The sequence below is a fragment of the Piliocolobus tephrosceles genome, chromosome 17 (assembly GCF_002776525.5).
Source record: "Piliocolobus tephrosceles isolate RC106 chromosome 17, ASM277652v3, whole genome shotgun sequence".
In the NCBI taxonomy this organism is placed as follows: Eukaryota; Metazoa; Chordata; class Mammalia; order Primates; family Cercopithecidae; genus Piliocolobus; species Piliocolobus tephrosceles.
The window spans coordinates 52,022,269-52,046,974 of NC_045450.1; the positions used below are offsets into that span (position 1 = coordinate 52,022,269).

A 24,706-nucleotide genomic window follows, 5' to 3' on the forward strand; every position below is an offset into this window, starting at 1 on the left:
GCAGTGGCCGGATCTCAGCTCACTGCAAGCTCCGCCTCCCGGGTTTACGCCATTCTCCTGCCTCAGCCTCCCAAGTAGCTGGGACTACAGGCGCCCGCCACCTCGCCCGGCTAGTTTTTTGTATTTTTAGTAGAGACGGGGTTTCACCATGATAGCCAGGATGGTCTTGATCTCCTGACCTCGTGATCCGCCCGTCTCGGCCTCCCAAAGTGCTGGGATTACAGGCTTGAGCCACCGCGCCCAGCCCAAACTCTTTCTTCCCAGTGTCATAGCACTGAGCACACAATAGCATGATCATTCATATTACTTGTCTTTCTCCTTCACTGGAATGTGAGCTCCTTAGGGAACTGTGTCTTATTCGTCTGTGTAGCCCTAGCACTGTACCGAGAGCCAAGTACGTATGAATGTATGTATACATGTGCATATATGAGCATATATGGATGGATGGATGGATGGATGGATGGATGGATGGATGGATGGATGGAGATACATGAGCAGGGCCACAAGTAAGCTGAAGTGAGAAACACGTGAGGATGGGATGGGGGAGGGTGGGTGCCTTACCTCCCGAAGGGCATTCTGAGCAGCATGGTACCAAGCCCAACTCACGAGGGAGGCCTCTTTCTGATCTGACAGAGGCAGGAAGCTCAGAATATATGTGAGCATCTGAGGGAAAAAGACAGGGCATTGGGGACTGTCAGAGCTGGGAGGTCTTTGGAACCGACTCCAGCTGATAGCACCATGGGTCTGAGGGCACCAGAGCACTGGCTTCTATTTTATCTTAGATGTGAAGTTTCACAAAGCATTCACTTCCCCGCTCCAGGCTTCAGATATCTTTCCTGTGAACAAACCTTTCCTGAGCTGGGTGCAGGCTTGCACTGACTGATAACAATCAAACTTCCTGCCTAGCTGAGTAGAAAAAGCCTGCGCACTGAGGCCAGATAAACCTAGTTCAACTCTCTACTCTGCCAACTGACCTCTAGAACTTTGTTTTCCTTATCTGTGAAATGGCAATTGTAGTGAGGTTTAAATGGGTTATTGTGAGAATTAAAGAACACAGTCAAGTGTCCTGCATAGGACCTAGAGCACAGAAGGCCAGGTGTGCTCACTCTAGTCCTCAGGAAGCCATGCTTGGTCCTCCTGCCCTCATGGCTCAAGCTCTGGGACTCTGCTCTTTTTCCATCTTCTCCACTGCCACCGTGCCCACTCCACTGGTTGTTAAGATGCGATCCCAGCAAGACCTAGCCTGGGAGGCTCAGGCCCTTCCCCCACCTAGGGGGTGGTGAGGTTCGAGGTCCTAAATGGGACTGGGGAAGGGGTTGCCAGTGAGGCCTAGAATGATTTGATATTAAATATTTTTTTCTTCTGGAATCTTCCTCCCTGCATCCCAATTGCCTCGTTTTTGGATTCTTCTGTGGCTCCCAGGGCTCAGACCTGGGTCTTTTGGTTTTCTGTTTACCAACACAGGAATAACCAACAATTCAATATTCCCATATTGTCCTATTATTCCAAGTGCTAGTCCATATTGCCAATTGTCCATGCAAATGTTTAGCCATCACTTTAATCTCAACCAAAACTCATATTCTACCCTCTGCCCCAAACAGCCCCTCCTCCCAAATTCCCCTTTCAATGCCAACAGTGCATCTACCTGATAACACTTTCTACTATTCAAACCCTTCTGTCCCTTGCTCCCAGATACAGGTGTAATGCACAGGCTTTACGCCAGGCTAACCTAGACTCATTCAAATTCCAGCTCCACTACTTCCTGTCATACTGCTGTGTGACCTTAAACAAGGCATTTGACCTCTCTGAGTATGTTTCTATATCTATAAAATACGGATACTTTAAAAAAATCTAGATCATAGCCTCATGGGGATTGAATTTTACATATATATAGTGTGTGTGTGACAACTAGATGTTCCATAAATGGTTGCTGGATTGCTGTTACTAAAATTTCTACCTTTGCAACTTCCCCACCTCGGTAGCTCAGATTTCTACCACCTCAAACCTGGATTCCTTCCACAAGGTCCCACCTGAACTCTGCCTCCAAGTTCATCCTTGCTAATACATTATGCACACTGTCACAAGGTTAATTTTTCCTATAAAACAGTTTTCAGTGTCAGCTCACCCCTGCTGTAAAACTTCAGGGTTCACCAGTACTCTCAGGACAGTCTTCACTCCTGGATCAGCACTGCCAGGTCTCTGTGCCTGATTGGACTCGCTGGTCCCCGAACTTCCCCAATCCAGTCTCTCTACTGCCCTACAAACATAGCATGTCTATTTCCTTTTGCCTATGTGGGCCTTTTCCCTGGGATCCCCTTCCTGAAGCTTGACTTCAGCAACCCATTGTGATCTCTCCTTCCCTTCTCAGATGCCAAGCACACAGGCACAGTGCTCAGCCAGTGCTTACTGGATTAAATTAAGGTTGGGCAGTCCAGTCCTCTACCTCTATTTTCACCAAGAGTATGCTCAGGGAAGGGGTCAGGGAAATAAAGTAGTCATTACTGAGAGGACAATGACTGGGAGAATAGAATTGAGCCAGGGAGGCTAGGCATAGGGAAGACAGTATTGATGGGGACTGGGACTGACCAAGTCCAATCCCTCCAGGGAGGCAGGGAAGCCTGTTTGAGCCGAGTTAAGACAGTGGCCATCTTGTCTTCTGGGGCTAAGAAACCAGCACAAGAGCAAAGGGAGAGGGAAACAAACCTGTCATCCCTTGGGGTGAGTTGGGGAGGGACACAATTCATTGACCTAAGAAGAGGGTGGCCTTTCTAGAGGGATGAGAGGAGGCAGTGATGAGGATGGAGTGGCCATCCCATGAGTCCCATCTCAAGGGGGCTACTGGAGATAATGACTGGTCACTCATGGGGTCTATGGGGATGGAAATAGCCCCTAAAGCTAAGGGGGAAAGGAATAGCAGTGCAAGCTAAAGGGGGTGGGAACAGGCCTATTTTTGCTAAGGATAGGGAGCATCATTCCAGGACCGGTGGGAAAGGGTGGCCTGTTTCCCATGGGCAGAGAGAGGGGCCTGCCAACCCTCAGGACAAAAGAGATGGAGAAGCCATTCCAACAGACCACTAAGACAAAACCTGTTATCTCCTTGGCAGATGGGGCAGAGTGGTCTTGCCCCTGGCTAAGGGGAAGGAGCAAACATCCCATGGAGTGAAAGGGATAAGGGCGGGCATCACTAGGGGCCTAGGAATGGGGAACAGGCCTATCCTTGCTAAAGGAACTCAGAGATCATTGCAGTTGATAGGTAGGGAGCAGTCTGTTTCCCACTGCCAGGGAGAGGGGGCGGCCGTCTCTGTCGGGGCGTAGGAAATGGAGAGATCATCCCAAGGGACCAATGGGGATAAGATCAGTTACCCTTCGGGACGATGAGATGGAGCGGACATCTTCCAGAACTGAGCGGGGAGGAGACAGCCACCTCAAGGGAAGGGGATGGGTAGAGGGCCTGTTCTCGCTGAGGTGACAGGGCAGCTATCTCCTGGGGCCGATAGGGAAGGGGAGGACGGTCCCTCAAGCTAAAGGGACAGAGTGGCCCAAAGGAGGAGCCGTTACCCAGAGCTAGAAGGTCGCGGGATCGGGAGGGCAGGTCGTTTCCGCCAGGCGGGAGGGGCCGGGCTAGCTATCTGACAGCCCCTCCCCAAACCTCGGGACCCCGAGGGCGGGGCCTGTCCGGAGCTAGGCCTGAGGGCGGCTTCCTCTCACCTCCAGGGGCAGCGACTCCGCCATCGCATCCCTGCCGCCTCCGCCCCCCCGCGCAAGGCTTTCTGGGAAGTGTAGTCTCGCCCCTTTGGGGAGGGGCTTGGGAAGGAAGTGAGCCCTATTTCCGTCCCAGAATCTGACCACTTTGGTCTGCGCCGGAAGTACATGTGCTGCCGATGTGGTGCTCAGTGATTGCGGTTTCGGTCGCTCTACCTTGTTCCCCGGGCTGGGTATTTGTCTCGCACCATGGCGGTAAGGAGGATGTGTAGGGCGGGGTCCGCATCAGCCAAGCTCTCCAGGGGTTGTGAGAGTGAAAACTGAGAAAGGACATTAAGGGATACGGGGTGGGCCGGAGGGGGGCGCCATCCCCTGGCCAGACCGTACTAGAATTGGGCTGGGGAGGGCGGCGCAGGACCATACCAGGACTAGGGCCGGAGCGGCTTGGGCATCAGTACCAGAGCAGGCCAGAGATATAAGTGACCTGAGATGGGCGTTAGCCCAGATCGGGACTACCGCAGCGGAGGCCTGAGAGAGGCACCATTCAACTCCGCCCAGGAGTACCCTTGGAAGAGTCGTTGCCTAAAGCTAAACTACCACGGGATCCAGAGGCGGTATTAGCTTAGGGTTGAATTATTCTAGGGCGAGCAGGATCCTAGCTGTGGGTGCTGGAGAGAGGGCGTCAGCCCCTAGACAGGATGGACTGGAGGATGGGTGGACATCCCAGGGATTGTGCTAGGTTTCAGCACTACGGGGACCTGGCTGAGTTGCAGCTGGAGCTCTATAGCTAACCGGGCTAGTGGGGAGAATGAGGAGGATCGTGGCCTCCTGACGTCATCTCATCATCCCTCTGCAGCCCAAGGGCAAAGTGGGCACGAGAGGGAAGAAGCAGATATTTGAAGAGAACAAAGAGACCCTGAAGTTCTACCTGAGGATCATACTGGGGGCCAATGTAAGTGTCTGCCTCCTTGCTTCTATGCCCGCTTATAGTCAGTCCCCTAGTCCTCAGCCCTGCTTGGTGAGAAGTAGTGGTACCCGAAAAAGCTCTAGAAGAGAGGTCCAGTCAAAAAGAAATGAGAGATCTGGGCACAGAGAAAGTACTGACTAGTAAAACACAAAGGAAATGAAGGTGTGAGTCGTAGCTGAATTTGAGAGCCCTTCCTACCTCCAAGTACACAGAGGCTTCTTTCCTGGGCTGAGTTGGGTGTCAGAGGAGAGTCTGGATATTTGGGATTCAGGGAGCAGGGCTCTTTCTTCAGCCCTGTAAGAACAACCTTGCTCATCCCACAGCCTGGCTTAATTCTTGGTCAGAGTTGAGGGAGACCCATGGTTTGGAGGTACCTTCTGACCCCAGCCTGATCCTGTGATTGCTTGCAGGCCATCTACTGTTTTGTGACGTTGGTCTTCTTTTACTCATCTGCCTCATTTTGGGCCTGGGTAAGTATCTCCATCCTGGGAGGTGGATGAGTGCATAGGGTCAGTGGCTGACCTTTGATACCCTCATTCTTGCTCTGCAGTTGGCCCTGGGCTTTAGTCTGGCAGTGTATGGGGCCAGCTACCACTCTATGAGCTCGATGGCACGGGCAGCGTTCTCTGAGGATGGGGCCCTGATGGATGGTGGCATGGACCTCAACATGGAGCAGGGCATGGCAGAGTGAGTGTCCCCCACCGCCAGCCCAGGTGAGCGGCCCCAGGGCTGGGGCCCAGATAGCCCAAGAAGCACAGCTACTTGCAACTTGAAAAGGGTGGAAGGGAGTTGAACTGGGGCCCATCTGCTGTCTTTGGCAGCTTTGTTTCTATCCACAGGCACCTTAAGGATGTGATCCTACTAACAGCCATTGTGCAGGTGCTCAGCTGCTTCTCTCTCTATGTCTGGTCCTTCTGGCTTCTGGTACGTGGGCTGGGGACGCTCCCAAGAAGGGGCATCTAACCCTCCCCATTTTTTATTCCCTGCACCTTGCTTCAAGTTACCATTTCTCTTGTAGGCTCCAGGCCGGGCCCTTTACCTCCTGTGGGTGAATGTCCTGGGCCCCTGGTTCACTGCAGACAGTGGCACTCCAGCACCAGAGCACAATGAGAAACGGCAGCGCCGACAGGAGCGGCGGCAGATGAAGCGGTTATAGCCATTGACATTGTGGCCACAGGCCGTTGGCCCTGGTTGACTCTGTCAAGGTGCACGGCCCCCCATGCCTGGAGCAATGAGGGTCTAGTCCAGGGGCCAAAAGCAGTCTGAGGTATTGGGTATACTTATATTCTATAGGGTCATTGAATAAATGGCTTAGAATGTGGCTGATGGCTGTGTGGGTGATGAGGGATGAAGCAGGAAAAGCTGGTCCTACGGGATTTCTCTCCTGCTACAGACCCAGCCTGGTGGGGACCCTGAAAGAAGAGAAAGCCTGTTGGATTAGCTAAGAAAATTTTATTTTGCTCCGTGAGTTCAAGGAGCTCACACACATGCACATGCATATGCACACACACACACACACGCTTACATGCACACACACACAGCTAATACTGCTTAAGGCATGGCTCCTGGGCACAGAGTTCTGGGGCCAGAATTCTGCTCTGAGCCTTCCTCATTCTATCATCTCTTGCACTGCAGTCCAGGGTCCAGATAGATTTCCGGGATGCAGCACCTTCACACCTCCAGGCCAGGACCCTTGCTTAGTCCCAGTGCCTGCACCAGGTCATCTCCGAGCCCACTCTTTAACGTCCGTCTCACTGCAGGGACACAATAGGGTTGGAGGGAGTTGATGGGGTTCAGGTGGGCAGCGGGGTTGTGGGGGGTTACTTACAAGACTTGCGGTTGCCGCGGGAACGCTTGCGTTCCCTAGCAGCTAAGGCACGAGGACTGCTCTTGGTCACCGACTGCACCAGAAGGTCCATGATCTCATCTGATGTATCACTGGGTAAACTGGAGCCTGGGGGTTCTTCTGGGGGTACAGTGGAGGGCCCCACTGTGGGCATGACTGGGGAGCTGCTCTGGACCATGCCTGAGGGAGGCCAGATAGGAAGGTCAGGCCAAGGTGGCCGTGGAGCCCATTCCCCACAGCAGCTATGGGCCTCACCTCTGCTGCGGCGATTGTGTGTGGTGTCCTCAGGCCTGCTGGTCAGCAGACTCTTCATACTAGCATGACTGTCAGCATCTCCCCGGCCTGGCCCACTGCTCACTGCTACTGGGACAGAGGGGTTGCTGGGGGCTTCCCCAGCCACACCTGAGAACTTCTCTGTCTGAAGAAAGAAGAAGGGTGAGCTGGGAGGAGCGAAGGAAACCAAGGAGGTGGCAGTGAAGACTAAGACCCGGAAGGGCACCCACCTCAGTGATCATGCGTCCCCGGGTCTTGTTACGCTCACGGTATGTGGCCCGCTTCTGCTGCTGCTGTAGTACTCGTTCCCGGCAAGTCCGATACTCAAGCGCAAATTCCCGCAGCGTGTGGCAGAACTGCGTGATGCGCACTTCACGGGCCGCCTGCGGGGTGTAGCCCAGGTAAAGCAGGAAGGCATGGAACCTAGGCAGGTCAGAGTGGGGAGGGACGGTGAGTCCTGCTTGTTGTCTGAGGGAGGGTGGTGGCTGTCCTGCCTCTCTTGGGTCCATGCCCCTACCTATTGCAGACACGGCGGTGCACTATCCTCAGCATGGCAACACGGCGGGCTCGCTGGGCCAGGAAGTGGGTAAGGCGGGCACGCAGTGCTGGGGCCAGCTCATGCTTGGCCAAGCTCCGCAGGCTCTCCTCAGCTGCCCGGCTCCGGCGCTCCAGCTGCCCCAGGTTCTCAGTCAGCTGTTCAAAGTCCACCTGAGAAAGCAAGGGGGTGTACATACTGTCCCCCAACACCCTGTAGATAAGACATGGCCTGAGGCTGCCTCTGAGCCAGACTGGCCAGCTTGGGCCCTAAGGACACAGACATTCAAAAGCTCATAGACTAGTGCAAGAGACACAAGTCCATTTGATTTGAATGAGGAACAGAAGGTTTATTGGGGGAAGTGGCAGTTCAACAGACCCAAAGACTGGGTAGGTGTGGCCAGGCCAATAGAGGAAAGAGCATTTCTGGCAGAGGGCATAGCTCACACCCAGGTGGCTGGAGCAAGCCCTGGCATAGCAGCCCAAATAGGGAGAAGAGGGAGGAGCCAGGCCCAGGAAGCAGCGCTTCTCATGCCTCGTCCAGCCTTGGTTGATTCTGGCAGGTGCTAACCTTGGCACAGCGGGTCAGGGCAGGGATTTCTGAATAGAGGTCGGAGGACTCAGGCCGAGTCTGGAGCACTAGGGAGCAGAGATGGTGTAGCAGTGACTGTCGGCGCACCGTGTCCTTCACCTCTGACACCTTCTCCAGGTAGCTCAGCTCAAAGCCGCTGCTCTGAAAGGACCCTTTCTGAGCCTGGGCCTGGTTGGCTCCAGAACCCTGACTCCCCCTAGTCCCCATGTAATCTCACTCACCTGGGAGCCATTGAGGAAGTTGCCCACAGCTAGGAGGGTAGCCAGGATGCAGCGGAAGGTGGCATTCTGTACCAGCTGTTCCATACCCACTTTCAGGTCAAACAGTGGCTCAGCAATTTCCTGGTATGGGAGACCAGGGACTCTTAGACTACATGGTCATGATGCTTACCTGTCCCTACTGTCTGTCCCACTCCAAGACCCAGGTACCCGTTCCATGCTGTCATAGTCCAGCTTGAAGGCCCAGAGTTGTAGACGAGCAGCGAGGCCACCAATGGAGGCAAGAGTCATCAGGAAGTTCTCAGCTGGGCCCAGGGGTATGTCAGGGTTGGCCAGCTGGGCTTCCTCAATCTTCTGCTGCTCTTCCTCCGTGGGCATCATGGTCAGTAGCTTCTGAGAATGTAGCCAGAGCCTGACATGCCCCACTCAGTGCAGGCCTGAGGCCTCAGGCATTGGTCTTGACCCGTCCCTCAGTCATCTAGGGGAGGCCCCAGAGTCTGGGGACTGCCCTGCAGAAATGCCAAGCCCATGCCCACCACTGGAGGGACAGGAAATGCCCACCTACCAAAGGAGAAGGCCAGACCTCCCTCCCACACCCATAGCTGGGTGACCCCACCTCAATGCCATCCTTGCTGACAGCAAACTCATCAAAGTTGAGCAGGGCAGCCTTAATGACATGCACAGGTGGCAGTGTGGTTAGGCCGATGTTGATGGCATTGCTGCGTTTGGGGTCCAGTACTGTGGTCATTGTCCGGCGGCCCTCACCAGCTTTCTGCATGGTTGGGGGAAGGGCAGTGTAAGACTGAGGAAGGGGGCCAGACGCAGTGGCTCACGCCTGTAATCCCAGCACTTTGGGAGGCCAAGGCGGTTGGATCACGAGGTCAGGAGATGGGAGACCATCCTGGCTAACATGGTGAAACCCCGTCTTTACTAAAAATACAAAAAAAATCAGCTGGGCGTAGTGGCTGGTGCCTCTAATCCCAGCTACTTGGGAGGCTGAGGCAGGAGGCGGAGCTTGCAGTGAGCTGTGAGCTGAGATCACGCCACTGCACTCCAGCCTGGGCGACTGAGCAAGACTCCATCTCAAAAAAAAAAAAAAAAGAATGGACTAGCTGGGACAGCAATCTAAGAGGGCACTGCAAGGTCCTCCTCTAGATTGCCAAATGATCCCACAACTGACAAACTGGCAACCTGGGATGTGTAAGGCAGGGGATGAGCTTAGATTCTTTTGAGACAGGGCCTCACTCTACCACCTAGGTTGGAGTGCAGTGGTGCCATCATAGCCCACTGCAGCTTATCTTCTGGGATCTTCCTGCCTCAGCCTCCCAAGTAGCTGGGATTACAGGCGTGTACCACCATAACCAACTTTTTTTTTTTTAAACTTTTTGTTTTTCCACCTCACAGGTTCAAGCAATTCTCCTGCCTCAGCCTCCCAAGTAGCTGGCATTGCAGGCCTGAGCCACCACACCCAGCTAATTTTCATATTTTCAGTAGAGACAGGGTTTCACCATGTTCGTCAGGCTGGTCTCAAACTCCTGGTCTCAAGTGATCTGCCTGCCTTGGCCTCCCAAAGTGCTGGGATTACAGGGGTGAGCCACTATGCCTGGCCAATTTTTTTTTTAACATTTATTTATTTATTTTTATTTACTTATTTATCTTTGAGACGAAGTCTTGCTCTTGTCCCCCAGGCTGGAGTGCAATGGTGCGATCTCAACTCACTGCAACCTCTACCTCCCAGGTTCAAGCGATTCTCCTGCCTCAGTCTCCCGAATAGCTGGGATTACAGGTGCCCACCACCACGCCTGGCTAATTTTCTAATTTCAGTAGAGACGGGGTTTTCCCAGTTTGACCAGGCTGGTCTCAAACTCCTGAACTCAAATGATCCACCTACCTTGGCCTCCCAAAGTCCTGGGATTACAGGCATGAGCCACTGCGCCCGGCCCAACTTTTAGTAGAGATAAGGTGTCACTATGTTGCACAGGCTGGTCTCAAACTCTCGGATTACAGGCGTGAGCCACCATGCCCGGCCAAGTTTAGATTCTAGTTGGGGCACTGCTGATCCCTTGTTAGGAGACCTTGGACAATTCCCTACTCCTTTCTTTGTCTTAGTTTCCCCATGTGGGAAGTGAGTGACTAGCTCCAACAGGTCAGATCCTTGAGCTCTGATTCCCTCCCGCCTCCAGTGGGGCTGCCTTGCAGATGAGTGGATTTACCTTGGAGGGCAGCACCTCTTTGGCACGAGACTCAAAGAGGTGTTCCAGCCGGGCTGTGTCCACTGAGACAGGCTCCAGTGAAGCCCAGAGGGTGGCGCAGGGCCCAAAGCGGCTTGCAGAGACTCCATGGCCCCCAGCCAGCTTTAGCTCACGCCAGAAAAGTTTTACCGTCTTCCTCTTGGTGGGGAGGGCTGAGCTGTCAGGCAATGAATGGGGAAGTGGGGCAGCCAGAGGTAGAGGTGGAGGTGGTGGGAACGGGCCTTTGATGGGTGGGGGAGGTAGAGGTGGGGGAGGTGGGGGGACTCCTGAGAGTAGGGGCAGTGGGGGTGCGGGAGCTGGGACCTCTTTCCCAGCCTCCACGGACTCTACATTCAGCATGTCCTGGTCTTCATCCTCCCCTAGATCTGAAAAGTCCAGGTCCCCAATAGAGAGGTTGGGTGCACGAGTAGGGAGCTCCCAGATGGGCTCAGCCTTGGGGCCTGCTGGCATCAGTGGCTCCTTGGGCTCTGGCTCAAGGCTTCGCTGGGCCCGGAGCAGGACAGAGGGGGCAGGGCTCTGGGGTGTTCTGGGTGCAGGTGCTGTCTCTGGGGAGTCCCAGAGTTGCCGGGCATCTAAAGAAAGGGAAGGAGCTGTCGGTGCCATGCCCCCTGTGGGGCAACAGAGCAACAGGCAGGCTCTGCCTGCCCACCCACCTACTCACCCGGGTGTCCATCTGCCTCACTGGGCATGGCCCCGGCCAATGTCTCTGCCCGACCCTGGGCCAGCGCAACCTGCTTCTCTGTTTCTGCTGCCGCCACATTCTCCAGGAACCGGGCTCTGAGGGAAGGTGCTTGTCAGTGACAGTGTCTGACACACCCCAGCCCAAGTGCAGACGCCTTGCTGAGCCCCTGGACACCACCCCCAATTGCAGGCACACACAGACACATGGGGAACAGTCCATGCACTAAGCAGACCAGAACCACGCCCACCAAGGCCAGCCCCTCTTCAGTCCTCCACATCTGGGGAGGATTACTACCAACCCTGCATTCCCAGGTGAAAATACGGGGAGAAGTTCTACTTAACATCTAAATTGCAACCTCGTTCATGTTCACTGTCCTGATTTTTTGTTTGTTTGTTTTTTAGAGACAGGGTCTCACTCTGTCAGTCACCCAGGCTGGAGTACAGTGGTGTGATCATAGCTCACCATCTGCAGCCTCAATCTCCTGGGCTTGACCCTCAACCTCCCAAGTGGCTGGGACTACAGACATGTGCCACCACACCCAGCTAATTTTTGAATTTTTTTGAGGAGACAGGGTCTCACTATGTTGTTCAGGCTGGCCTTGAATTCCTGGCCTAACCAATCCTCCCACCTCAGCCTCCTGAAGTGCTGGGATTACAGGTGTGAATGATGCACCCAGCCAAATTTTTAAAAATGTCTTTGTAGAGATGAGGTCCTGCTATATTGCCCAGGCTGGTGTCTTGAGTCTAGACAAGGACTCTTAGAGCAGGGGAAGGGGATAGCTGTCCCAATGGGCATATCAGGCTGTCCCTCCCTTGGCATGTCTGATAGCTTGTGGGAGCCTATGCCCAGGAAAGGACCTGGTAAACAGGCCAGGTGCGGCGGCTCACGCCTGTAATCCCAGCACTTTGGGAGGCAGAGGTGGGTGGATTACTTGAAGTCAGGAGTTTGAGACCAGCCTAGCCAACATGGTGAAACCCTGTCTCTACTAAAAATACAAAAACTACCCGGGTGTCATGGTGCAGGCCTATAGTCCCAGCTACTTGGGAGGCTGAGGCAGGAGAATTGCTTGAACCTGGGAGGCAGAGGTTGCAGTGGGCTGAGATCACACCACTGCACTCCAGCCTTGGAGACAGAGCAAGACTCTGTCTCATAAAAAAAAAAAAAAAAAAAAAAAACAGGACGTGGTAAACAGTGGACCTTCATTTTATGCTGAAATAATGGGTGCAATCCAGTGTCTATTTTCTGGCCCCTCCAGCCTCTGTCGGCTCTCAGTCCCTGCCTTGCCCTCAGCCTTAGGTTACCCCTCTACCCCCACACCACACAGCACCCTAGGTCCCCTCCCTGCTCACTCCTGAGCTGAGGACATGGCAGAATGAGCCCCAGGTTGGGCGTCCACATCCCCATCTCTGGCTGCTAAGGTGTTGCTATTGAAGCACAGGGACCACTGTGACCCCAGTGAATTTGTTCCCAGTGCTTAGCCTTTAGGTTACGGAGGGGGCATATGTCTGGAAGAGGATGGGCCTGAGTTCCCCAGCTTTGGTTGCATCAGGCACGTGGAACCCCTGCTGGGGGAAGCAATGCTGAAGCCCTGAGCACATGGCAGGCCTGGCAGGCCGGCCTCTGTACTTACTCCAAACTGGCCTGCCCAGGAGGGGACTGGGGGACGGGTGGGCTCTCAGGGGCCCTGGGTAGGGAGGATGAGAGGAAGAGATGGTAACTGTGGTGCCAGCTCCATGGTTGCTCATACCCACCCAGAGCTGGGCAGTGATATTGGGGTTCCTTCCCAGCCACAGTGGGAAGCGAGGCAAGACATGACACGAGGAAACTAGAAGGGGAGGGGAGAGACTGACATGGAGCAGGACAGGGTGCCAGAAGAGACAGAGGCAGCAGAACAAGGGAGTGACGGGGGCGGGAGACATGGTAAGAGGCAAAGACAGGCAGAATGTTGGAGGAGAGGAAACCACAGGAGGAGGAGATCCAGTCAGAGCCTAACCCCACCCGCTGGCAGTCACTTACCAAACGGGAGCAGTTTGGTGAAGTCTGGAAAGAGAGAGAGAGAAAGCACGCGTTTGGGCAGAGGAGGCTGAGTGCCCATGGAGGGGCGCAAAGCAGAGGGAAAGTGGGAGAGAGGACTCCAGGGTGACTTCTGTCTCCCTGCTTACTTGTAGATGCTCCTCTCGCTGGAGGTGTCAGCTGAGGGTGCCACAGAGATGGTAGGAAAAAGGTTCACTGAAGCTCGGAGGCCGGAGGGAGGGCCCACAGGGCTGGAGGTGGGGCCTGTCAGCGGGGCGGGGCTGGTGGAAGAGGCGGGGCCTACCGGTGAGGCGGGGCCTGTGGGGCTGAAGGCAGGGGCTGTCAGTGGGTTGGGGCCTGAGAAGAGCTGGAGGCAGGGGCTGTCAGTGGGGTGGGGCCTGCGGGGCTGGAGGTGGGGCCTGTCGGTAGGGCAGGGCCAGTGGGGGAGGTGGGGCTGTCTGTGGGGCGGGGCCTGAGGGGTTTGGGGTCAGGGCTTGTCGGCGCACGGGGCCATGGCTAGTAGATCCACCCTTCACCATCTACGGAGGCTCGTACTTACCCAGGTTCCAGGGCACGCTCGGGGCAGCCCCCGCCTTCCAGGGAACGGCGGCTCCTCTTGCCCTCCTCAGAAGAAGGCTTTCGTCGTTCCCGCCGCCCACCGCCGCCTGGGGCTTCTTCGATGTCTCCATCCTCCAATTTCAGGGCGTTCTAGCAGAGGTGGACAAGGATGTAAGAAAGTGGTTAACATGCATGCAGGTGGGGTGGGGCGCTGGGGACAGCGCTTCTCTCTTCCCTCCTTCCAATCCCCCTCAGAGCGTAGGGCCCGGCCAACCTCGTAGAGCACAAGTTGCGTGCGCAGGTCGACGTCAGTGCCCGCAGTGCCCAGGTGGCGCTGGACCAGCGCTTCCATGCCCTGCTGCTCCAGTGCATCTGTCACATCGTAGAAGGAGTCCTGGTCCGGGAGCGCCGCCAGCGTCTGGAGGGCGGGGATAAGAAGGCAAGGCTGAGGTTGGTGGGGAGGTCAGGAGCCTGAGCATCCCAGAGCTGGCACCCAGTCCTTGGCCAGACCTTGTTGATGAGGGTGACCGTGTACACCAACAACTCAGGGTCAGCGCCATTCTTCTCCTCCAGGATGGACACCAGATTGGCCCAGGGAGGAGCGCCTGCCACACAGAAAGTGGAGCAGTCACAGGGGGACGGGTAGGAGAGAGGGCTCTGAGTGGTGGGGGAGAAGGGACAGTCTCTGACCGGTGGCGCTGGCCACAGAGTTCACTGCACAGATGAACAGCGGTGCGTTGTTTTCGGAGTATTCTACAAACACCAACAGCAGCTTCAGGGCTGTCTTCACCACCAAGCGGGACTGAGGGGAGAGGTCAGCACATATGAGTGGGGCTTAGGCCAGACCTGTGCCAGCTGTTGCTGGGGAAGGGGAAGGGCTGCTGGGGCTGGACCCAGTGAGAATCTAGGCAGAATGACCCTGGCTTCAGGCCCAGGCACTGAAGTGCCTTCTAGGCTTAGAGAGGCCTCAGATTCACTCCCTTCCAGCCCACTTTGCAGAATGAGAAACTGAGGCCCAGAGAGAAGCACTAGGCAAAGGGTATAAGGCTGGGTGGAGAGCCACTTACCAGGCTGGCACACAATGTGTACAGCCACTGAATAGTCTCACTGTGGGCCACCACCCCCAGCATTCCATCCACAAAGAGCATCAGCTGGCCGAGCGCTGGGGACACAGGGACGGGCAGAGTCAGTGAGGGTCGCTGGAGCAGAGGTCATGGGGGAGGGGCGGGGCTGACCTCTAAGGATGTAGCTCTGGTAGTTGTGGTCAGCAGCAGCACCCACACGGATCAGGCAGCTCAGCCCCTCTGAATGCACGAATTCAGGCACGAGGTCTTTGTCCTCCTGGAGGCACCATGGGGGAGTTTAGGGAGGCTTGGGCTACACGCTTACTCCCAGCCCACTGCGAGGCCTCACCTGGAAGATCTGCTTCAATGAGAAGAGGGAGCGGCGGAGCTCAGGGCCACTGGAGCCATACAGCTTTTCTGCAAAAGGTAGGGTATGAAACCATCAATGGGACACAGACCCACTGTCTTCCTCTACTTGGATACAACCACAACTCTCCACCAAATAATAGTCTAATATATATATATAATTTTCTTTTTTTTGGTCTAAGAGACAGGGTCTCTCTCTGTCACTCAGGTGGAGTGTGGAGTGCAGTGGCGCAGTCATAGCTCACTGCAGCCTCAAACTTCTAGCCTCAAGCAATTCTCCCACCTTGACCTCTCAAAACACTGGCATTGCAGGCATGAGCTCCCACGCCCAGTCTGTTCTAACATTCTTTTTTTTTTTTTTTTTTTTTTTTTTGAGATGGAGTCTTGCTCTGTCGCCCAGGCTGGAGTGCAGTGGCACGATCTCAGCTCACTGCAAGCTCCATCTCCCGGGTTCACGCCATTCTCCTGCCTCAGCCTCCCAAGTAGCTGGGACTACAGGTGCCCGCCACCACGCCCAGCTAATTTTTTGTATTTTTAGTAGAGATGGGGTTTCACCGTGTTAGCCAGGATGGTCTCAATCTCCTGACCTCGTGATCCACCTATCTCGGCCTCTCAAAGTGCTGGGATTACAGGTGTGAGCCACCGTGCCCGGCCTTGTTCTAACATTCTTGAATCCCCCTCTACTCCCACCCTGGCCCTGGAAGGAGAGGTCAGGATAGGAAGAGGGAGAGCACATCCAGCTAAATATACTTTGCCCACTGTTCAGCACAGGCCTGAAAGTGAGCCAACTGGGCTATGGGGAGGAGGTGCTGCTGGACACGGATGCCCTCACACACTCACCCAAGATAGCGTTGACCCTCACGGAGAGCTGGGTCCGAAGGATCAGTGTGGGCTTCCGCCCTTTGCTGGAATCAAGGATCTCCGTCAGCAGCTCCCAGCCCATCCCTCAGCATCCCTCCCCACAAGCCAAGGGAGCCAAAGACCTCCCCATGCCAGCCCCAGCCCAGCTTGTTCCTCCCAGCTGCTCCTCCAAGGACCCAAGGGTTGGTCAGACAAGAGGGTTGGTGCAAACACAGGTATCTCAGGTATGTGGGAGAGCCCCTGACTCCCACCTTGGGCAGCAGGTAACACTGGCTAGGTTTTAGAATTCTCCTGGCACACTTCCCTGGGGTAGGAGGTGACCCATGGCCCAGGCTAGTGATCGAGTGTCTCAGCTGCTGACATTTGAGCCAGCCCCTGGCAAGGGTGGGGGTAACCTTGCCTCCCTGGCCCCATCAGTTCTGACCTGATCTCTTCATAGAAGCCCTCCAGCATCTCCCGCTGCTCTTCCAGGGACAGCTCAGGGTCCAGGTAGTATCCAGAGGGAGACACTTGCAGAGCACAATCCTCCAACTGGGGGCAAAGGGAACAGCTGTGAGACTGAGGAAGAGGTGGCAGGGAAATGTATGAAGACCCCTGACCTCTTACCTACCACTTGGGGGGTGGCAGAGAGACACAGGGTCTGCACTACGGCTGTGCATTCCTTCAGCAGTTGTTTCTCAAGCGCCTACTATGTGCAAAGCCCATCTGTGTCAGGCACCAGGCTTTCTTGGCCTTTGTTTGTACCATCTCCTCTCTTGGCTGACACCTACCTATTCTTTAGGTTGCCATGCAACCCACTCCACCCTGTATGTATGCTCTCCTCTGAGACCTTCCACACAGCATTCTAATATCTGAGCCACTGGTCTCCTCCTCTAGCTTCGTTCTCTGCGTTCAGGCACTCTGTCTGTCTTGCTCCCTGCTTTATCTGTAGAGCCTGGCATAGCACCTGACACACAGTAAGCACTCACTAGGACTTGTTGAGCTAATAAACACAGATGAGGAAGGGGAATGGAGAGAAGATGGGAGGAAGTTCCTGCCTTCGAGGAAGCTCACAGCCCTGTGGGGTGATAAGCTGTAGTCACAAAGAATTAAGCCCCAGAGAGAAAGTGTCAAGATGGCTGGGAGGCACAAACCCACCGGGAGAGTGTGTCTGTGTGTGCGTGTGTCTCAGTGAGTAAGAGGGTGAAGACAGTGTCTGATCCATAGACTTCCCAGTCCCACCAGATTTCAGGGTATTTGCCCTCCCCCAAGGCGGGCTACAGTTACAATGGTCCTAGCTGGACCTCAGAGACACCCAAGGGGCCTATTAGAAAAACAACTTTAGGCCAGGTGTAGTGACTCACGCCTGTAATCTCAGCACTTTGGGAGGCCAAGGAGGGTGGATCACCTGAGGTCAGGAGTTCGAGACCAGCCTGGCCAACATGGTGAAACCCTGTCTCTACAAAAATACAAAAATTAGCCAGGCAAGATGGCGGGTGCCTGTAATCCCAGCTACTGGGGAGGCTGAAGCAGGAGAATCACTTGAATCCAGGAGGCAGAGGTTGCAGTGAGCCGAGATCATGCCATTGCACTCCAGCCTGGGAGACAGAGCGAGACTCCATCTCAAAAAACAAAATGAAACGAAACACTTTAGAGTCTGACTCAGTCTACGGTAGGACCCCAAAGCCTGCCTTTGTAACCAGCAGGCACATGCTCCATCCACGTGTCCATGTTTCTCTCCCCAGGCTCTCCTCCCCCACCACAGGGCATGGCACTTAGCCCCTTGAGAAGTGCCTGTAGAGAAACCCGAGGGAGGTGACTCCTGTGACACCTCCCCCCATTGCACAGTGCAGGCATGCAGGTTCAGCAAAGTCCCCTTGACTTAAGTGGCTCTGGCCCTTGAGATGCCTTGGCCCAGGGAGAGCCCACCTCTGGAGAGGCAGGGGTCTTCCGGTCTCCATCTTACTAGGCATGTCAGTTCCAACATTTGTCCTGCTGTTTGGTCAGCCCTGCCCTCTTCTGGACCCCGCCCAAGGGCTTCCAACTGGCCTTAGTCCCCTGAAGAAAAAGGGAGTCCAGTTCCTGCCCCAGCCCCCGCCTCTGTTTAGCACCCCTTGCTCCTGCCTTAGAGCCTGACCTGGCTCTTTCCCCACAGTTTAACATGTGGGGCCCTTGGGTGGCCCCCTTCCCCCGCCCGCCTGGGACCTGGGACATAGGACAAACACTCCAGCCTGTTCTCTGTCCCACTTCCTGCCTGGCTGCCTGCCCTCCCCAGGGTGCCTTGGGCGGGCCTGGCTGCTTTCCCCTCCCTGGGAGCAGAGTCATCTTCTCCAGGGCCTACTGGAAACAGGCCTGAGAAGGGGCAGCAAGGCCCGAGGGCTGGGGTATCTTGTCCAGGGCCAGCTTAGCTGAGGGCAGCCCACATTCCTCCTGATCTCTTCCCACATGGTGACTCAGCAGCCTACCACCCCACCCCCATTCAGGCACAGCCACATCTCCTTCCCTTGGCCTGGAAGATTCTGGGACCCTAGAAGAACATATCTACCCCAGAGTCACCCCCGTCAAGGATCCCCTCGAATCACACACATATAGAACATCTCATTCATTTGAACTTTCATGACCAGGCTGGTTTCAGATGCAGAGGACCTAGGAGGAATCAGACACTGCCTCTGCCTTCCCTTCCAGCCCAGTGGGGCAGATGGGCAGACAGACAGATTTGAGTCAGAAAAAGCTCGTGAATGTGGAGTCACAACTTCCATGGGGGCTAAGAAAGGGGAGGGGCAGAGTGCTATAAAGATAAACGGGAAGGGAAAACATGTTACACCTGGTAACTGCTTACACACCCAGGTATAAGATCAGGTATTCACTGGCCAACACAGGCCGAAGCAGCACAGCCCCAGAAAGGTCAGGCCCACCACGCTCTCCTGCCTTCTTGCATACTGTAATCCCAAGGGAGCAGAGAATGTCCCTCTCCTTCTAGGACACCTGCATCCATCTGGGACAGGGTCCTGAAGGTTAAATGATCCCCCTTTTTTTTTTTTTTTTTTTTTTTTAGATATGGAGTCTTGCTGTGTCTCCCAGGCTGGAGTGCAGTGGCGCGATCTCGGCTCACTGCAACCTCCGCCTCCTGGGTTCAAGCGATTCTCCTACCTCAGCCTCCCAAGTAGCTGGGATTACAGGCATGCACCACCATGCCTGGCTAATTTTTGTAATTTTAGTAGAGACGGGGTTTCAGCATGTCATCCAGGCTGGTCTTGAACTCCTAACCTCAACTGATCCGCTTGCTTCTGCCTCCCAAAGTGCTGGGATTACAGGTGTGAGCCACTGTGCCTGGCCAACGGTCCACATTCTCTAGTCTCTTCAGCTGAGCAGTTTCAACCCTGTCCCTTCGCTGTGGTGGCAATGTCCTCCTTAGCCACTTTGCCTGTCCAGTCCTGCCAGGGCCCCATTTCTGGGGAGGTCCTGGGAAACAGGCAGTCCAGTGCCTTCCAGGACGGTGTCTCCCCACACCCAGCTGTCTGTCCTGGGTGGAAGTGTAGGGTGGTAGGCTAGAGTCAGGCAAGCAGCAAAGAGCAGGAGACTTCCTGCCCAGCAGGATAGCACTTGTCCCTCACACCCCTGGCCCCTTCCTGGGGTCACCCTTCTGAGAGAGCCAAACCTCTGGGTCTTGTTTCTCACACCCTGGGGCTGGGCCAGGCCTGAATAAGCCCAAACCCTGGTCCTTACTGACAGGGCTTAAGGTCAGCATGTAGTATGGGCCCACATCCCTGACACCTGCCTGGCTCTTGTCTTCCTCACTTCTCTGGACTCTGTCTTGGGGTGGAGTCTTTCCCCCATTCTTCCCAGGCTCAGCTTCTCACTTTGGCCTCCAGCCCACTATTCTCTTGACTCTTGAGGCTCAGGCTTTTCCGGCAGCCCAAAACCAACTGGTTTTATATGGTTTTATATGCAGGGTCAAGCTCAGGGGACTATGGTGTCTACTTCTCTCTCTCTTTCTAGATATCCATCTATCTATATATAATATATAGATATAGATCTATAATACATAGATGTCTATAGATATCAATAATTTATATCTATATATAGCTATATATCTGTTATATATATCTACATCTGTTGCATATATCTGTTATATATTTTATATATATATATATATATTTTTTTTTTCTCCCTTGTTTCTTTGGACTGTCTTACCCAATATTATTCATAACAGTGTAATCAGGTAAGACTGAACATACCAGAGCAGGGTACAGGGAAGATGGAAAAGAGGCGGGATTAGGCTGAAGGGCTTCTGTTTTAGAAAATAATTGGTTAATTGCCTCTTTTGTCTCCTTTCCTATAAACACAGGACCCTGTGTTCTGAAGACCCTCCTTTCCTGTTATCGTGGGTCTCCAACTAGAGTGTGACTTCCTGAATGAGATGACAAGGATGGGCCTTGGGGAAGGAAATCCACTTTTATTATCTTTTGTTATGCTTCCTCTGTGCCAGGCACTGGGCTACCTCTTTCTTTTCTTTTTTTTTTTTTTTTAATTTAATAGAAATAGGGTCTCGCTATATCACCCACTGTTCTTGAACTCCTGGCCTCAAGCAGTCCTCTGGCCTTGGCTTCCCAAAGTGCTGAGATGACAGGCATGAGCCACCATGCCCAGCCTGGGCCACATATTTCATTTGATTCTACCAATAATCCTTTTACAGATAGGGAAACCAAGAATCAGAAAATCAGCGCATTGCCCCAGGGTGCACAGCCAGGAGCCAGGGCTAATTGACCAACTCTTGGGCAGATGGGCCCTGGAAATGCTCCAAGGAACCTTAGAGGGGAGGTGGAGTGAGGGCTGGGGCCAGCAGGATTGCCAAGAGCCGAAGACATCCTCTTAGTTTTCTGGACTCTGCAAATACCCCAAACTGGTCTTCCCAGTTCCAGTAAGGGAACACCAAGACACACGCACCCCATACAAGCTAGGATAATAGTATCTACCTCTGCCAGAACCTAGGTGTCAGGGTCCCTCACCAGGCTGCAGCTCAGCCATTCTGTTCCAGAATGATCAGCAGATTGGATAGACCAGCCCCAGGGGAGGCTAGGAGACCAGGACTCATGCCCACACCTCAATTTTCTACAGTCTCTCAAAGGCTCCTGAGATGTAAAAAGGCTAGAGTGGGTTGGGATAGGGTCAGGAAACATTCCAGGACAGTGCCACCCCTGTCCTACTGATTTTTAGCCATAGCTAGGGAAACAAAGTTGCTAGTAATGACCAGATTTATAGGGCTATCTCCACTGCCAGGAGGAGAGGGCTTTCCTGGCCTTTGCAGCAGGGTCAGAGAAGCACCCCAGGTCCCCCTACCTGGAGTTCAGGGAGAAGTCGGTGCTCTACCAGGTGTGGTAGGACCTTGGGTATCAGGGAGAGGCTCCTGAGACACTTCCCAGAGGGAGGGTAGAACTCGGAAGCTCTAGATTAGGAGATGAGATGCAAGGCCAGAAGGACACATTCTCCCCTGGGGCAAAGGCAGGTCCCTGAGCTGGGGGAGTATTTTGGAGGGGTGGAAGGCGCTCCTGAGTTCCCCCAGGGACACTAGGCCTGGCCCAACGCACTGTCAGGCTCCCTTCCACCAACCAGGGCCAGAAGATGAGTCAGAGGCTGTGGCCAGGAGCTTCCTCCTAGACTAGGAGGAAATGAGCAAGGGTTTCTGAGATCTGAAAGCACTTTAAAAAGGAAGCCCCCAAGGGAACTCTAGGGGTTAGGCTCGGCCCAATGGGGTGTGTGGGTGGAGCCCCAGAGAGAAAGCAGACTGGTCTCTGTATATCCCCAGGGACGGGGCTCATCTGCTGGGATGATCAGGGCCAGTACCCAGAGGAGGACAGAGGCCACTTGGCTGTGTCCTGTCCTCTGCTGGACAACAGTACATAGGACAAAGCAATGAGTAGAGAACCCCTTCCACTTATTTCTGACCTACAGCTTGGGACAAGGATGCCCCAGTTTCTGGGCCACCTCTCCCCTCTAGAGGGCCAGCAAGACAGGCCTGAGTCATGTCTGTGACTCTGGGGCACCCACTTACAGGACTACGGGAGGAACGAGCTGTTGACATTTCCTGCAAGGAGGGGCCCTGTTCCCCCTCGCTCAGCTCTCTGATGTCCCTGCCCCTGCCCTATTCTCAGCCCCTCTTCCTCCAGCCTTCTATTCTGGGGCTGTGGTCACAGTTTATATTTGGGTTGAGCACATCACAGTGCATCTGACCATTCCTGGCAGAGTTGCTAGCCCCAGGGAGTCCTGGCTTCTGGCATTGTGGTAACCTAGTGTGCCGCCTCCATATCCCTGTGGGGGAGGGGAGGCAGTCCTCAGGTACTCCAGGTGGGAGAACATTAAATCGGGGAGACCAGGAAGGACTGCATTGGGGATGAGGAATTTATATTCTCCATGAGAGCTCAGTAGTGTCTTCAGTTAAGGAGCAGGGAACACAGGGCAGAGCACCTGGTGGGGTTGGGTGGGGACAGGGGTCCCATGAGAGGGAGATAGAAGGGGTGGTCCTGAGCCTCTTTCTTGCAGCTGACTTGCCAGGCTTGCCCCCAGTTTGGAAGAGGAGTGTCAAGGGGCCAGGCACCATGGCTCAAGTCTGTAATCCCAGCACTTTGGGAGGCTGAGGCAGGCAGATCACCTGAGGTCAGGAGTTTGTGACCAGGCTGGCCAACATGGAGAAACCCTGTCTCTACTAAAAATGCAAAAATTAGCTGGGTGTGGTGGTGCACACCTGTAATCCCAGCTACTTGGAAGGCTGAGGCACAAGAATTGCTAGAACCTGGGAGGTGGAGGCTGCAGTGAGCCAAGATAGCCCCAGTGCACTCCAGCCTGGGGGGCACAGCCCGAAACCCGCCTAAAAAAAAAAAAAAAAAAAATGCAGGGGTGGTGTCAGGGCTAGGTCCAATCCTTGAGTGGGAGGATGAGAGGAATACCATATTTTCTCTAGTGCTCCATCCTTATTTCAGGACCCGGACTTTAGGAGCCTGGGAGCAGGAACCAGTCTTAGTTCAGCACTCCTGTCTTCCCAGCCCCCATCCTGAATGGGAGGTGGCCGCCAGCTGCACACGCTTCTTCCAGGCACACCTCAAATTGCCCCTCCGAATAGGGCAGGGCAAGCGGGGGCTGCGTCAAAACTCTGGCGGTGAGGAGTGTGCTGAATTCTTCCAGCCATGGCCTTGAAGCCGGGGTTCTGGCCTGGACACGCGCCACTCCCCAGGCCAATAGTCTCACCACCCCTCCCGCCAGCGCTCAGAGGCGGGGCTGGCCGCAGCGCGAGGAATGCGGGCTGGGGGCCCGGGGCACATTCCAGGGGAGACCCTGGGCCCAAGGGGCAAGTTTACGCAACTGTGCGCCCAGCTGAGGCTGGGAGCAGGGGAGGGCACCCACCCCGACTCTCTCTCCTCTTCCCCAGCACTCGAGGCGGCCAGGCTGGTGTGGAGCCTGTGGGGGTGGTAGTGCGCCTCCCAAAGTCCTGGCCCGGAAACAGCATGCCGGAAAGGGCTGCTTGCGGGGGGCTGACAGCGGCGAGAGGGAGGGGAGAGGAGGTAGGCTGGCCATCTGGAAAAGGGCCTCTTTCCGCACTGTGCACAAGTCGGCTTCGGGGCGGCAGCAAAGTAGGGCAGGCCGGCGGTTTAAAATTAGCCCGGCCCTCCCTCTCACTTCCAGGCGCGGGCCGATGGGCGGCGAGTGTCCGGGGGTGGGGGCGGGGGCGGTGACTCAAAGGGCTTTTCCACCCGTGCAGCCTCCTGCGCTCTGCGGATGCCGGGCCAGACCGCTTCCAGGGGACTCCCCTCACCCCGTGAAGTCTCTCCTCGGCCGGCACTCCCATGCTCCCATTGACCTACAGAGTCAAGCCCCAATCCAGCTTCTTGACACCGCAGGAAACCTCTGCCACCTCTAGTAGCCCGCGCCCGGCCCGCCCCTCCTCGTGGTCCCGCCCCCACCTCACCTGAAGCAGGTGGAAGCTGGTCCCTCCCCAGCTCCGCCTCCAGGGTCCGCTACGGCCCAAGCGGCTACAGTCATCCTGACCAGGGAAGCCACCCTGGCAGACGGACGGCGAGTGGAACTCGAGCACCTTCCCAGGTGCTCGACAAGTTCCTAGCACCCCTCTTCAGTTTCCCCTCAACTTGAGAGGGGACTCCCCCGCAGGCGGGGCACAGTGGACCCTGGGACCCCAGCCCAAGACTTTTCCGGAGAACACTCGCTCCAGCCTCTTCAGGAGGGGCACCTCCCACCAGCTTTCATGGCGCCCACCCTGAACCCCCGATCGCCCCAACCCCCGATCGCCCCACCTTGAGCGGCGCTCCCAGCAGGCGGTGCAGCGCGGGTATCTGCGCGCCCAAGGACAGCGCCCCGTCCAGGCTGCAGGTGGGGGCCCGGCGCGGCTCCGGGAAGTTGGCACACGCGAAGGGGTCGGTGTCTTCCAGGTACTGCACCCTCACGGTCACCACTGATACCGGCTCCCCGTCCCCGCGATCTTCCCCGCCCGCCATGGCTCCGCGGTCGGCTCGCGCGGCGCGCCTCGGAGTCCCGACACCAGTGCAGCTTCCACTCAAGCACACTATAGCTCCTCTGTTTGGGCCGGGCCGGACCGGACGCGGCTGGAGGGGCGGGGCCAGACGGAGGCGGGGCCGAGGAAGGGGGTGGAGCCAAGATTAGTCCCCGAGTGCGCGCGTGGAGGTAACCACTGCCGGAGGCGGGGCCGGCGCTAGCCACTCACAGGGCCCGCTGGGAATCCCGTTAGTTCACTGGCTAGGAGGGCGGGAAAAGCCGAGCTCGCGCCCCGCC

The 24,706-nt window shown here is 55.5% G+C and overlaps 3 protein-coding genes across 6 annotated transcripts in view; 1 reads left to right on the plus strand and 2 right to left on the minus strand.

The window, feature by feature from the left end:
- LRRC29 (leucine rich repeat containing 29) overlaps nucleotides 1-3,753 on the minus strand; it is a 20,066-nt gene extending 16,313 nt beyond the window's left edge. Inside the window, exons 1-2 of the mRNA XM_031934467.1 lie at nucleotides 3,709-3,753; nucleotides 562-663 (exon numbers count right to left, since the gene is read on the minus strand). Coding sequence (XP_031790327.1) covers nucleotides 562-663; nucleotides 3,709-3,732 — 126 coding nt within the window. The 5' untranslated portion in view covers nucleotides 3,733-3,753. The remainder of the gene's footprint in view (nucleotides 1-561; nucleotides 664-3,708) is intronic.
- Nucleotides 3,754-3,825: 72 nt separating this feature from the next.
- On the plus strand, nucleotides 3,826-5,990 carry TMEM208 (transmembrane protein 208). The gene is made up of 6 exons (XM_023210155.1): nucleotides 3,826-3,957; nucleotides 4,559-4,654; nucleotides 5,080-5,139; nucleotides 5,220-5,356; nucleotides 5,509-5,593; nucleotides 5,688-5,990. Exons 1-6 carry the CDS (start codon nucleotides 3,952-3,954, stop codon nucleotides 5,823-5,825), a joined length of 522 nt encoding a protein of 173 aa, XP_023065923.1. The 5' UTR covers nucleotides 3,826-3,951; the 3' UTR covers nucleotides 5,826-5,990.
- A 111-nt stretch (nucleotides 5,991-6,101) lies between these two features.
- On the minus strand, nucleotides 6,102-24,655 carry FHOD1 (formin homology 2 domain containing 1). Of its 4 annotated transcripts, none has more exons than XM_023210153.2 (24): nucleotides 24,211-24,655; nucleotides 16,353-16,459; nucleotides 15,908-15,972; nucleotides 15,051-15,118; nucleotides 14,873-14,978; nucleotides 14,705-14,799; nucleotides 14,328-14,439; nucleotides 14,148-14,242; nucleotides 13,912-14,055; nucleotides 13,639-13,787; nucleotides 13,229-13,360; nucleotides 13,083-13,106; nucleotides 12,697-12,750; nucleotides 11,046-11,161; nucleotides 10,346-10,956; nucleotides 8,749-8,904; nucleotides 8,343-8,525; nucleotides 8,136-8,255; nucleotides 7,894-8,055; nucleotides 7,306-7,496; nucleotides 7,019-7,211; nucleotides 6,771-6,933; nucleotides 6,498-6,695; nucleotides 6,102-6,423 (listed from the first exon to the last, which is right to left on the minus strand). In XM_023210153.2, exons 1-24 carry the CDS (start codon nucleotides 24,409-24,411, stop codon nucleotides 6,341-6,343), a joined length of 3,528 nt encoding a protein of 1,175 aa, XP_023065921.1. In that variant the 5' UTR covers nucleotides 24,412-24,655; the 3' UTR covers nucleotides 6,102-6,340. The 4 variants fall into 4 exon arrangements, with proteins under 4 accessions (XP_023065921.1, XP_023065919.1, XP_023065920.1 ...); XM_023210151.2 differs by having other exon boundaries at nucleotides 13,229-13,405; XM_023210152.2 differs by lacking the exon at nucleotides 13,083-13,106 and having other exon boundaries at nucleotides 13,229-13,405.
- Between the last annotated feature and the right edge of the window lie 51 nt (nucleotides 24,656-24,706).

Coding starts and splice junctions, on each gene's coding strand:
- FHOD1 (XM_023210151.2), bottom strand. CDS start 24,411: ATGGCGGGCGGGGAAGATCGCGGGGACGGGGAGCCGGTATCAGTGGTG. Junction 14,440..14,704: donor ACACATTGTGTGCCAGCCTG/GTAAGTGGCTCT, acceptor CTCTCCCCTCAG/TCCCGCTTGGTGGTGAAGAC. Junction 8,526..8,748: donor TCAGCAAGGATGGCATTGAG/GTGGGGTCACCC, acceptor CTACATTCTCAG/AAGCTACTGACCATGATGCC.
- TMEM208 (XM_023210155.1), top strand. Junction 4,655..5,079: donor GGATCATACTGGGGGCCAAT/GTAAGTGTCTGC, acceptor GATTGCTTGCAG/GCCATCTACTGTTTTGTGAC. Junction 5,594..5,687: donor TCTGGTCCTTCTGGCTTCTG/GTACGTGGGCTG, acceptor TTTCTCTTGTAG/GCTCCAGGCCGGGCCCTTTA.